Raw genomic sequence first — 11,083 nt, 5'->3', positions numbered from 1 at the left:
CTGTTCCTTTGCATGTTTGTCACACTTAAGTGTTTCGGAACATCAAACCAATTTAAACAATAGTCAAGGACAACACAAGTAAACACAAAATGCAATTTGTAAATGAAGGTGTTTATTATTAAAGGTGAAAAAAAATCCAAACCATCATGGCCCTGTGTGAAAAAGTGATTGCCCCCCTTGTTAAAACATACTATAACTCTGGTTGTCCACACCTGAGTTCAATTTCTCTAGCCACACCCAGGCCTGATTATTGCCACACCTGTTCACAATCAAGGCATCACTTAAATAGGAGCTGCTTGACACAGTAAGGTCCACCAGAAGATCCTTAAAAGCTACACATCATGCCGAGACCCAAAGAAATTCAGAAACAATTGAGAAAGAAAGTAATTGAGATCTATCAGTCTGGAAAGGGTTATAAAGCCATTTCCAAAGCTTTGGGAATCCAGCGAACCACAGTGAGAGCCATTATCCACAAATGGCGAAGACATGGAACAGTGGTGAACCTTCCCAGGAGTGGCCGGCCGCCCAAAATTACCCCAAGAGTGCAGCGACGACTCATCCAAGAGGTCACAAAAGACCCCACAACAACGTCCAAGGAACTGCAGGCCTCACTTGCCTCAGTTAAGGTCAGCGTTCATGCCTCCACCATCAGGAAAAGACTGGGCAAAAATGGCCTGCATGGCAGAGTTCCAAGGAGAAAACCACTGCTGAGCAAAAAGAACATCAAAGCTCATCTCAATTTCTCCACAACACATCTTGATGATCCCCAAGACTTTTGGGACAACATTCTGTGGACCGATGAGACAAAAGTGGAACTCTTTGGAAGGTGTGTGTCCAAGTATATCTGGCGTAGAAGGAACACTGCATTTCATAAAAAGAACATTATACCAACAGTAAAATATGGTGGTGGTAGTGTGATGGTCTGGGGCTGTTTTGCTGCTTCAGGACCTGGAAGACTTGCCGTGATAAAAGGAACTATGAATTCTGCTGTCTACCAAGAGATCCTGAAGGCGAATGTCCGACCATCTGTTCGTGTACTCAAGCTGAAACGAACTTGGGTTCTGCAGCAGGACAATGATCCTAAACACACCAGCAAGTCCACCACCGAATGGCTGAAGAAAAACAAAATGAAGACTTTGGAGTGGCCTAGCCAAAGTCCTGACCTGAATCCTATTGAGATGTTGTGGTATGACCTTAAAAAGGCCGTTCATGCTCGAAAACCCTCTAATGTAACTGAATTAGGACAATTCTGCAAAGATGAGTGGGCCAAAATTCCTCCAGGACGCTGTAAAAGCCTCATTGCACGTTATCGCAAACGCTTGGTTGCAGTTGTTGCTGCTAAGGGTGGCCCAACCAGTTATTAGGTTTAGGGGGCAATCACTTTTTCACACAGGGCCATGATGGTTTGGATTTTTTTTCACCTTTAATAATAAACACCTTCATTTACAAATTGCATTTTGTGTTTACTTGTGTTGTCCTTGACTATTGTTTAAATTGGTTTGATGTTCCGAAACACTTAAGTGTGACAAACATGCAAAGGAACAGGAAATGAGGAAGGGGGCAAACACTTTTTCACACCACTGTAAAGAATGCAGGTCTCACCAGTGCCCATCCAATGCAGCCTCACCAGTGCAGGGGATCAGAGAGGAAGAGGAGAGCCGGCCGGATCACCACACAGGCCAGCGTCGCCCGCTGTGACAGTTTTAATTTGAATTGCCGAGCTCCTGCCATCACATGAGTCCCACCTCCTGCCTGTGATAGACAGCACGTGTCCTGGCATTGGACAAGTGTGCCGTCTATCAAAGTAGGCCAACCAGGAGGCAGGACTTTGTGTGACGGCAGGCGCCCGGCGAATCAAATTAAAGCTGTCCTGACACAGTGTGTGGCACCCAGGGTGGACTGACCCCCTTTGGTATGCCACTGGATTCGGCCCCATAACCCCCACCCCCCCCGCCCTCAGAACCTACCCAGGATCGGCCCTGCACCTAGTGCCACCCCTGCCTGCCGGGGACAAAACCAGGGACAGTCTGGCTGCAGGGGCAGTGTGCTCAGTCCGGGCACGTCTGGTCACCCACCCTATTGTAAACCTCAGACATGAAATATGAAGAAAGCATAACTCTCCATAGTGTGTACTTGTCTCAATTCGGAGCTCTAAGTGTAATTTCTGTCTGCTGCTTCTTTCCTCTATCAGGACAAGTCCCTTCTGACAAGTTTTCCTGACACCAAGGGGGAAAAAAAAGGTGACAAGGGAGGGATCTCCAGCTGATTGACAGCCTCAGCTTCATTCCCGTGTGAAACATGTGTGCCTTCTCTCCAATCAACTCTCAGATCTCTCCTCACCGAGCTCTGCAGAGTGTAATTTCAGCTCCCTGCCCATTTTTTAGAAACTCTGACACGCTTTAAAAAAAATCAGTTCACTTAAAATGGATGTAGAGAAGAGAAGGCTGCAGACAGGTATAACTTATGTAGAATGATTTGTGTCTCTGTGTATCATCTGAGAATAGTCCCATAACTGGGTATATTTAAGGGTTTACAACACCAGGACCTGCTGACAGCTTGACAGTCAAGTTCCTGGGTTTGTGTGGCTGAGCCGTTCTTGGCATTCCTTTCAGCACTAATCACTCTAGCAGCTTGTAACAAACACTGCCAATTGAATAGGCCTGTCTACTGATATTTAAAAAACATGCCCAACTGTTTTTTTTCTTTTATTTCAGCAAGCTTTCATGTTAATCAATTAATACAGATTTTAGGTAACCATCTCCCCACTTAAAGGAGACCTGACCTGACGGCTTCTATTTCTAACCTCTGCCAAAAACGCTGGCTACTTTCCCTCCAGTTTACAACACAAAGGACTTAGTTATTCGGTTGTAGCGGACTTTTTCTGGAAATAGATTTTAAAGTGCACAGAATATTTCTTGCCAGCCTTCCAGGTCCTTAAACATGGTTATCCTTTGGAGCAGATTAAAGTGTATGTAAATCCTAACAATTGAAGTGGTTTGAAAGGCTGAAAGTTTTTTTTTTTTTTACCTTAATGCATTCTCTATATTGGAAGGTACAAAAAAAAAAACCAAAAAAAAAAAAAAACCTTCTGGTTGCAACTCCCCTCCCCTGATTATCAGCACAGAGCCCTCTGACAGGGAGATCCACCGATCGGCTCTCCCTGTCAGCGCAAACTGAGTAATGCCATTTACCGGCACTTCCTGGTTCACGTGATGATCGGTCACAGTTGATCATGCGGTAAGAAACTTCTGTCAGAGGCTTCTTACCACAATCGGAGATGCGCGTGTCAGACTGACACGCTGCAGGCAGGCGCCTGCATGTTATTCTGCTGGATGTCGTATGATGCCCAGTCAGGATAACTGAACCACTTCCCGGCCATCATTCTGCTATAGGCCGGACAGAAAGTGGTTAAAGTGGTTGTAAACCCTTAAATTTACCCACTAAAGTGACTGGTTTCAGGTGATGTACAGAGATTAAACAAATCCTCCTACATACGTTATACCTGTTTATCTGCTGTTTTGTCTTCTCTACAGCTGTTCAAAGTGCTGAATTATAAAGCTTGTCTGAATGTTCAGGAAAAAGGGGGCAAAGATCTGAAGTTACACTCAGCAGAGCTCAGTGAGGAGAGCTCTGAGAGCTGATTGGAGGGAAGAGACACACCCTCTTCACATAGCACACAGGGACAGAGCTGAGACTGTCACTCTGCTGGAGATCCCTCCCCTGTCACCTTTTTTCGCTTGGTTCAGGAAACTTGTCAGAACTGATTCAAGCTCACAGCAGAGGAACGAAGCAGCAGACAGAATTGACACTTAACTGAGACAAGCACACACTATAGAGGGATATGCCTTGTTCATATTTAATTGAGGTTTACAACCTCTTTAAGTTCTTTCACACAGGTGGTTTTTGCTTTGGGTCAATAGATTGCTACCTGGGAATCTGCGAATATACAGATATTGGCAGTGGGCTCCTCGCTGTATTCATCCTTTCCATCAGTCAGTATTGTGCCATATAAGAAAGCCAGATCTTCGCTGTCTGGATGGCTGATTTTAACCTGAAAAAGAAATCCGGAAGACCATTCAGTAAAGGTTTACAATGAGAGAGAAGAGGTGTTAGTTTTATTATGTGCTGAAGTAAGAAATATTAGTATCTGTTAATCTATCAGTGGTGGGACAGGAGAATAGGGGCACAAAGGACCAGAGTGGTCAGTGGATTGGTAGGAGCGGGCAGTGTACCCTACCTGAGCCTTCACGGCATCAGTCACTGCAGCTGCAGCATCTACCAGATCCCTCGTCTTAGAGGTGCACACATCCAGGCCAAACCTCTCTGCACTTACAAAGGCATAGAAGGCTCCTCCATATGCTATGTCCACTACTACTGTCCCATAGCCGGGCACATCAACCGGGACATCTGCACACACAAAACATCAGCAGAGCATCAGTGTAAGGAGAGAGGTTGTTTAAAGAATAAAGATAGCCTTACACTCAGTGGTGGCCTGTCCATAAGGGGCACAGGGGTGCCACCCCCCTAATCTATGCGCCATCCCCTAATCTACATGCAGGGCACCAGATGCATGGATTTCAATGTTTTTTTTAAAGCACATGATTAGAGCCTGAGGCTCTAATTGGCTTCAAAAAAGGTAGGCTCGGGGCGCAGAGCACTATGCCCTGAGGCCACCCAGTTGTGTGAAAATAGCAAATTAATATGCTCTATTGTCTTCACAATTCTCCTCACGGCCAATCAGAAAGGCGGGACCCTGAGACCCAGATGGCCAGGGAGTCTTCAGACTCCCACTCAATCGGGTCTCAGGACGCGCTTCCTGTTTGGCCAGGAGGAGCAATGGCCCCGTCTCTTTTCCCTCGCTACTAGCTTGGCCCAAAAAACTATTTAAAGTCATAGTAAACCTGGAGTTGGGTTTTAAATAAAATATGTATAGTATACAAATAAATGAAATAATAAAGCATGGCGCCCTACTGTTCTCTATGTACCTTGTATTGTGATGTTCCCATCATATGGCTGACTGTATATTGCCTTCTTTATTCTGGTTTTGTATAGAACCAAACATTTTTTGAATGAAAAATAATAAAAGCAAACACAAATTTGGGTACATTTAGAAGTATATTTATAATTAGATTTATAAGTGTATTCTAACATCTTGCAATATATCCATTATAACCCCATGGATCCATGTACTTACAGTGTAATTATAAATCTACTTATAAATATGCAATATAGTTATACAATTTAAAGGATAAATTCACCTTTACAGAAAAAATAATAAATGCACATATTTTTGCAGAAAAATATACTATGTACAGAGTGTAGGGTTCAGGAGTGTTTTATGTACAGAGCTCCGGATTATGCTATGTACAGGAGTGCAGGGTTCAAGAGTGCATTACATGCAGAGTTCAGGCGTGTGCCGTGTACAGAGTGCAGCGTTTAGGCGTGTGCCGTGTACAGAGTGCAGTGTTCAGGCGTGTGCCGTGTACAGAGTGCAGTGTTCAGGCGTGTGCCGTGTACAGAGTGCAGCGTTCAGGCGTGTTTTATCATATAGAGTTCAGGGGTGCACTGTGTACAGAGTTTAGGGGTGTGATATGCACAGTGTACAACCCCAACCTCCTCCCGAAGCTTTCCTGCATCTGAGAGCTGGAGGTAGCGGAAAGGCGTTACGCCACATTCCGGCTGCAAAACTGGGTGCGAGGGCCACATGACAAGGTCTGGAGGGCTTAATTCCTGTTTCGACATGTTAAAAAAAACAGTAGAAGAGGTAAGATCTGTGCAAAAGGGTGAAGTACTACCATACTCTACAGCGGAAGTGCTAGTAACCGAGGGCCTCCGGGGTCGGTAATGCAATAACAGACAGTACAGAGGGTGATGTGATCACATATGTTGATGATAACAATTACCTGTGCAGAGGGTGAAGGCTGGGACACTATGGAAGCGTACACGTCCACTGCGCCCCTCATCATGGGAGACATAGGCTTGCACCACTCCGCAGGGGCAGTGTATATTGACCGGAGTGTCCCGCCCCTGAGGTTCCACCAGCCCATAATCCACTGCGAAGCGGCCCAGGGCGATGACGGCGTGCCCACACATGGTGCTGTAGCCCTCATTGTGCATGAACAGCACCCCTAGGTGGGCCTCCGGCACCTCGCTGGGCACCAGCAGAGCTCCGTACATGTCCCGGTGCCCCCGGGGCTCCAGCATCAGCAGGCGACGGACCCAGTCCATGTGTTCCCGCACCCAGCGCCTCTTCTCCAGCACTGTGCTCCCATCCGGCACCGGGGCTCCGCTCAGAATAATCCGCAGCGGCTCCCCGCCCGCGTGCATGTCCACCACCGACAGCACCGGCCCATCATTCGGGGGTAAACGAAACTTCAGCGCCGACATTATACTTCACCGCAGGACTGGCAGGGCAGCAAACTGGCAGCGGCCATCTTTATTGTGGGAAAAACTTTGTTTGCTTTACTTCGGCTGTAAAACAATAGTATTTGTCTCGAGCAGTGACCAACAAGAATTTAAATGTAATTCTAACTGTACTAATAAACAGTTTTGCAATTACACAAGGTTTGCCAACACTGCCCAGGGTAAAGATGGCTTCTGTAGCTACCTCGTCCCATTCCATATCACGTGATGTTGAGGACGTCACGATATCCGCAGACTCAGACCCGGAAGTGTTGGTTATGCCTGCAGATGGGTGATCCTGACCCTGGCTCTTGATGGGTGAGTTTATGGAGTAGAAGATAATAAGAGACACACACAGGGGGGACACTGAGCCACAGCACACAAGGGTGTGGGGGGGGGATATGGCAGGCGAGGAGGGGGATGGGGCTGCAGGGGGAGGTCAAGAGGGGGGCTTTGGTCCTGTAATAGAGGTGAGAAGCAGTATATTGGAGGGGACAAGTCACAGCCAAGTGGACATGTCCTTTAATTAAAGGGTTTCCTATAATTGTTCACAAGAATGAGTTTCTTTCTAGATATAAATGGGAGGATTATATATAAGGAACTTCTCTTCTTTTTTTTTTTTCCAGTCCCTACTTACCTGTAATGTCAGGTTATCCTCCATTCAGATTGGATTTATTTACACTTGTGGCAGCCTGTGCTGGACCTTAAAAACAATTCCCAGCGGATCACTTTTCAGAGGGTATTTGCTAGCGAGTGACACACCTCCTTCTTACTGCCTGTTTTACCCTGAAAAGTCTGCATCACCATGCGGGTGCAGGATGGTTGCAGCACAGCCCCAATCGCATGACTGGACCGCACCAGACGGGGTAACATTTTTACCATGGCCACAACATGTGTATAACCCCCCCTACCATCCGCAGAGTTTGGTTATAGGGGTGCAGTTCATAAAACTATGGCTCAGCCACCTAGTTTTACCCCCCCCCCCACCCCAGCCGCACGTGTGATGTTGTCCATACTGTCCTGTCCATCCAGTGTTGTCCTGCTGCAATCTGCAGACCAGCTGCAATAGCTAAGGCCCCACACAACTGTCTTGATCCTCCTTAGTTATTGAATACTGATTGACACTTCTAGGGTCAGGCATCCAGCCTTACCCCCCTATGATGTGTGTCACCTCCACCCATTGACTGTTGTTCTGCAGCCTCCTGAGATATGTGGTTGGCATATATCCCAGGAGGTTGAGGGAGCAGGGACACATCAGTCCTGCCTGGGCAAGAATGGTGGTGGGGGGAGGTGCTGGGCAAAAATAGTAAAACAAACAGCAATTTATATTGCGGGGGGAAAGGGCATGCAGGGAGCTATAGAGGATCGGGGTAGTAAAGGTCCGCTTCGAGGTTATCCTTTTTTGAGAAATCTTTTGGCCTTATGATTTATTTCATATTAAAGGATGAGTTCACCTTTCTGAACATGTTACATCTGTATTTGGGGTGTAGCATGTTCTGCAACCTTTCCCCGCATTTCTGATTTCCCTGTGACAGGGGGTGGGGGATCCTCTCCCTGCATGCACTGTCACAATTTAAAAACAGCGTGGCTGTGCAGGGCTCCACCCATACAGCTGAGTCATTCATTCAGAGTTCTGTGAATGAATGGACTACAAGTCCCATCTTCCACTGTGACAGATGGATTGTTTTCAATGAACTGCATGGGCACTGGTGAGCACCCTCCTAGTTTGTTGATTGGTTTTTTGTTCTCCAGTACCTGTTTGCCCATATGGGAGGTTCGGGCAGACAGCTATGCTGAGATTTTGCTCCTGAGAAAAACGAATAATACATGAAAAATTGAATTTTTATTAATATGAACTTATCCTTTTAATAGTAATTTTAAATCATCCGCCTCACAGAGGGCTCCTGCATGGTTCTAAAATGTCGCACTTTTCTGCTATGATGTAATCATTCTTCAATGAAAAAAAAGTTGGCCCCTTCCACACGCAGGGCAGGCCCCGCTAGGAGTCCGCTTGTTCAGTGGGGGATTTATCCGTTAGTCCATGTCCACTCTGCTTATTTAGAGCAGGCGCAGCCCGCTTTCCTTCTGTGGGGCGGTCAGATATAAACAGACCCCCCCCCCCCCTGTCCATTTACACCGACTGCCATCTGATTCGATCCACTACACTGAAGGGGGAATGGATCCCCTTTTTATTTTTTTATTTTTTTTATCGTATCGCATCAGATTAGATGAAAAAGGATGTAGCAGTGCTAAAGGGTGAAAAATACTAGGTGTAAAACATGTGACATATATATATATATATTCTAATCACCAAAACATGATCAACCAAATATTGAAAAAACTAAATTGAAAAAATAATAAAAAATAAAAAGTACATATAATGGGGGAAAAAAAAAAAAAATTATATTATAATTATTTCCCCCCCCCATTATATGTACTTTTTTTATTTTTATCTTTTTCAATATTTGGTTGTTCATGTTTTGGTGATTAGAATATATATATGTCACATGTTTTACACCTAGTATTTTTCACCCTTTAGCGCTGCTACATCCTTTTCCATTTACTATTTGTATGTATCCCACATTTAGCAGATATATATATTTTATTATTATTATAATGTTTTTTTTTTCTTTTCTTAATGCGGTATTCTCACCTTTCAGATTAGATGTCGGTGGGTGTAAACGAATTCACGTTTGTTTACAACCACCGCTCCATAGAGGAGAATGGACCTATCGGGTTCGCCTGTCAGTTTTTTCTGGCGGACCCGATCTGTCCTGTGAAAGGAGCCTTTATCTGAAGATTCATATTGTACTGGCAAATATTTGCCTCGTATCCACAATTGCAGGTATTTTTTTATTTTTTGCAAATGCTGGCCTGATGAATCCCCAGCTTGCCTGAGATACTCGCATCATGTGTCCCAAAAGGTTTTAGTGTAATCTGCATCTGATGGGTTGTGCTGCGTTGCATTATCAGGGGGCAGATGCAAGAAGCTAAGAAAGACAGCTGGCTTCCAATGATGATGTGAAGGAAGATGGCAGTGCTGGACCTGGTGCACGGTGGTGGATTACAACAGAATGCCGCTGGATTTGCTGGGTATATGTGTGAGTATGTTTATTGTGTATAACGTAAAAAAAAAAAAAAAAAGAGGGGGTTTAAAAAAGGAAACATTTGCATAGGTGGGGGACAGGGCTCCTTTTTAAGCTTCTCTGCTCTCTTCACCCAAAGATGTGTGTTCTGGACTATAGAGATCTCGTGATCACTAGAACCCTGTATTGGCCAGAAAAACTATAACACAATGTTGAATATCTTTCCAACATCCCACAACCCTCCTGTGGATAGTTAAGGTAAATTCCATCCTACATCTAGAAAGTCCAACTTACACCTGCAGCGTTCCCAAAAATGTGAGAAAATCTGATTTGGTAGGCTTAAAGCGGAGCTCCAGGCTGCTGACTTTTAGTATATACTTGCCTACCCCTGGATCCAGTGATATCCTCACACGAGAAGATTCTTCAATCGGCCTCGGGTGCTGGCGCTGGCATCTGAAGTAAGGGAAACAGGAAGTGAAGCCTTGTGGCTTCACAGCCAGTTTCCTACTATGCATGTGCAAGTCATGCTGTGTCTTGTGAATGGTCCCGTAGTCTTCTGGGGCCTGTGATGTGTCCCAGAACACTGCAGGGAAAGAAGGGGCTGAACTTCCATCCCAGTTCCCCGCCGTGATCTGAGCCTGAAGTGGAAGCAAATACCTGTCAAAACCAGGTACCCACTCCCCCCCCAAAAAAAAAGTGCCAAATGTGGAGGGGGAGAGGGTGCAAACAAGCTGAGCTTCCCCTTTTGGGTGGAGCTCTGCTTTTAAAGTGATTGTTAACCTCGATCATGAAATATGAATAAAACATATTTCTCTATAGTGTGTACTTGTCTCATTTAAGAGCACGATGTGTCATTTCTGTTTGCTGATTTGCTCTTCTATTAGCATGAATAACTTGTGAATTTTATTTTTTCTGACACCAATAGAAAAATGGTGACAGGCAGAGAGCTCAAGCGGTTTAAGAGCCTCAACTTTGTTGATGTCACGCAACTCTGGCCAGTCACAAAGCCGTAATTTGTGGCCCCAGAAGGAAGAGGAGTGAAGATGCACGCTCGCTGCTAGCGGTGACAGGAGGAGAGAGTAGAGAGATGACCTCATCATTCTGTTGCTGTCACCTCACTCTCTAGCCTATACCTGCCTGCATTACTTAATTGCAGCAGAGAAAAGTCAGGTGTTCAGGCCAGCAGAGATGTGCAAGTCTTAGGTCTGGATGGGCAAATAGGACTATTTACATATGTGTATTTTAGCTGTTTGCCTGGAATCCAGCTTTAAGTGTTGAGATCATTATTTGAATGGTGTTTCTTACTTCTATTTACATCCTTTGTCATTTTCAGCTGTGGAAACAGGCAAGACATGCATTGGCCTCTATTGCGGAAAACCTATCCTTTTCTCCAATGGCTCCAATGAAACGTATGGAGAGTGCGGGGTGAGTTGTACAGTAAGAATGTGATCATTTGCTGGTTCCTTTCTAAATGTGCATTACATTGAAGTTTACAGATCTGTTCCATGCAGCTATTGGTAAGTTTCTAATTGAGGCAGGAGAAGTCGATGGGGCAGGGTTCACTTTAAAGTATCTGTAAAGGTTTTTTTTTTATT

The 11,083-nt window shown here is 45.2% G+C and overlaps 2 protein-coding genes across 3 annotated transcripts in view; one reads left to right on the top strand and one right to left on the bottom strand.

Annotated features, from left to right (window-relative positions):
* Nucleotides 1-6,445, bottom strand: part of L3HYPDH (trans-L-3-hydroxyproline dehydratase) — a 17,220-nt gene extending 10,775 nt beyond the window's left edge. Inside the window, exons 1-3 of the mRNA XM_077464398.1 lie at nt 5,904-6,445; nt 4,238-4,407; nt 3,929-4,051 (exon numbers count right to left, since the gene is read on the bottom strand). Coding sequence (XP_077320524.1) covers nt 3,929-4,051; nt 4,238-4,407; nt 5,904-6,387 — 777 coding nt within the window. The 5' untranslated portion in view covers nt 6,388-6,445. The remainder of the gene's footprint in view (nt 1-3,928; nt 4,052-4,237; nt 4,408-5,903) is intronic.
* A 166-nt stretch (nt 6,446-6,611) lies between these two features.
* The window catches only part of JKAMP (JNK1/MAPK8 associated membrane protein), a 30,947-nt gene continuing 26,475 nt past the window's right edge, over nt 6,612-11,083 (top strand). The window contains exons 1-3 of one of the 2 annotated variants that reach the window (XM_077464399.1): nt 6,628-6,720; nt 9,376-9,503; nt 10,822-10,913. In XM_077464399.1, coding sequence (XP_077320525.1) covers nt 9,434-9,503; nt 10,822-10,913 — 162 coding nt within the window. In that variant the 5' untranslated portion in view covers nt 6,628-6,720; nt 9,376-9,433. Of the gene's footprint in view, nt 6,721-9,375; nt 9,504-10,821; nt 10,914-11,083 lie in introns of both variants that reach the window. The other variant, XM_077464400.1, reaches the window with a different exon arrangement.

Source organism: Lithobates pipiens, unplaced genomic scaffold (genome assembly GCF_037356315.1).
Source record: "Lithobates pipiens isolate NorthernLeopardFrog02 unplaced genomic scaffold, aLitPip1_a1.2 Scaffold_30, whole genome shotgun sequence".
Taxonomy (NCBI): Eukaryota; Metazoa; Chordata; class Amphibia; order Anura; family Ranidae; genus Lithobates; species Lithobates pipiens.
This window is presented reverse-complemented; position numbering and strand designations above follow the sequence as displayed.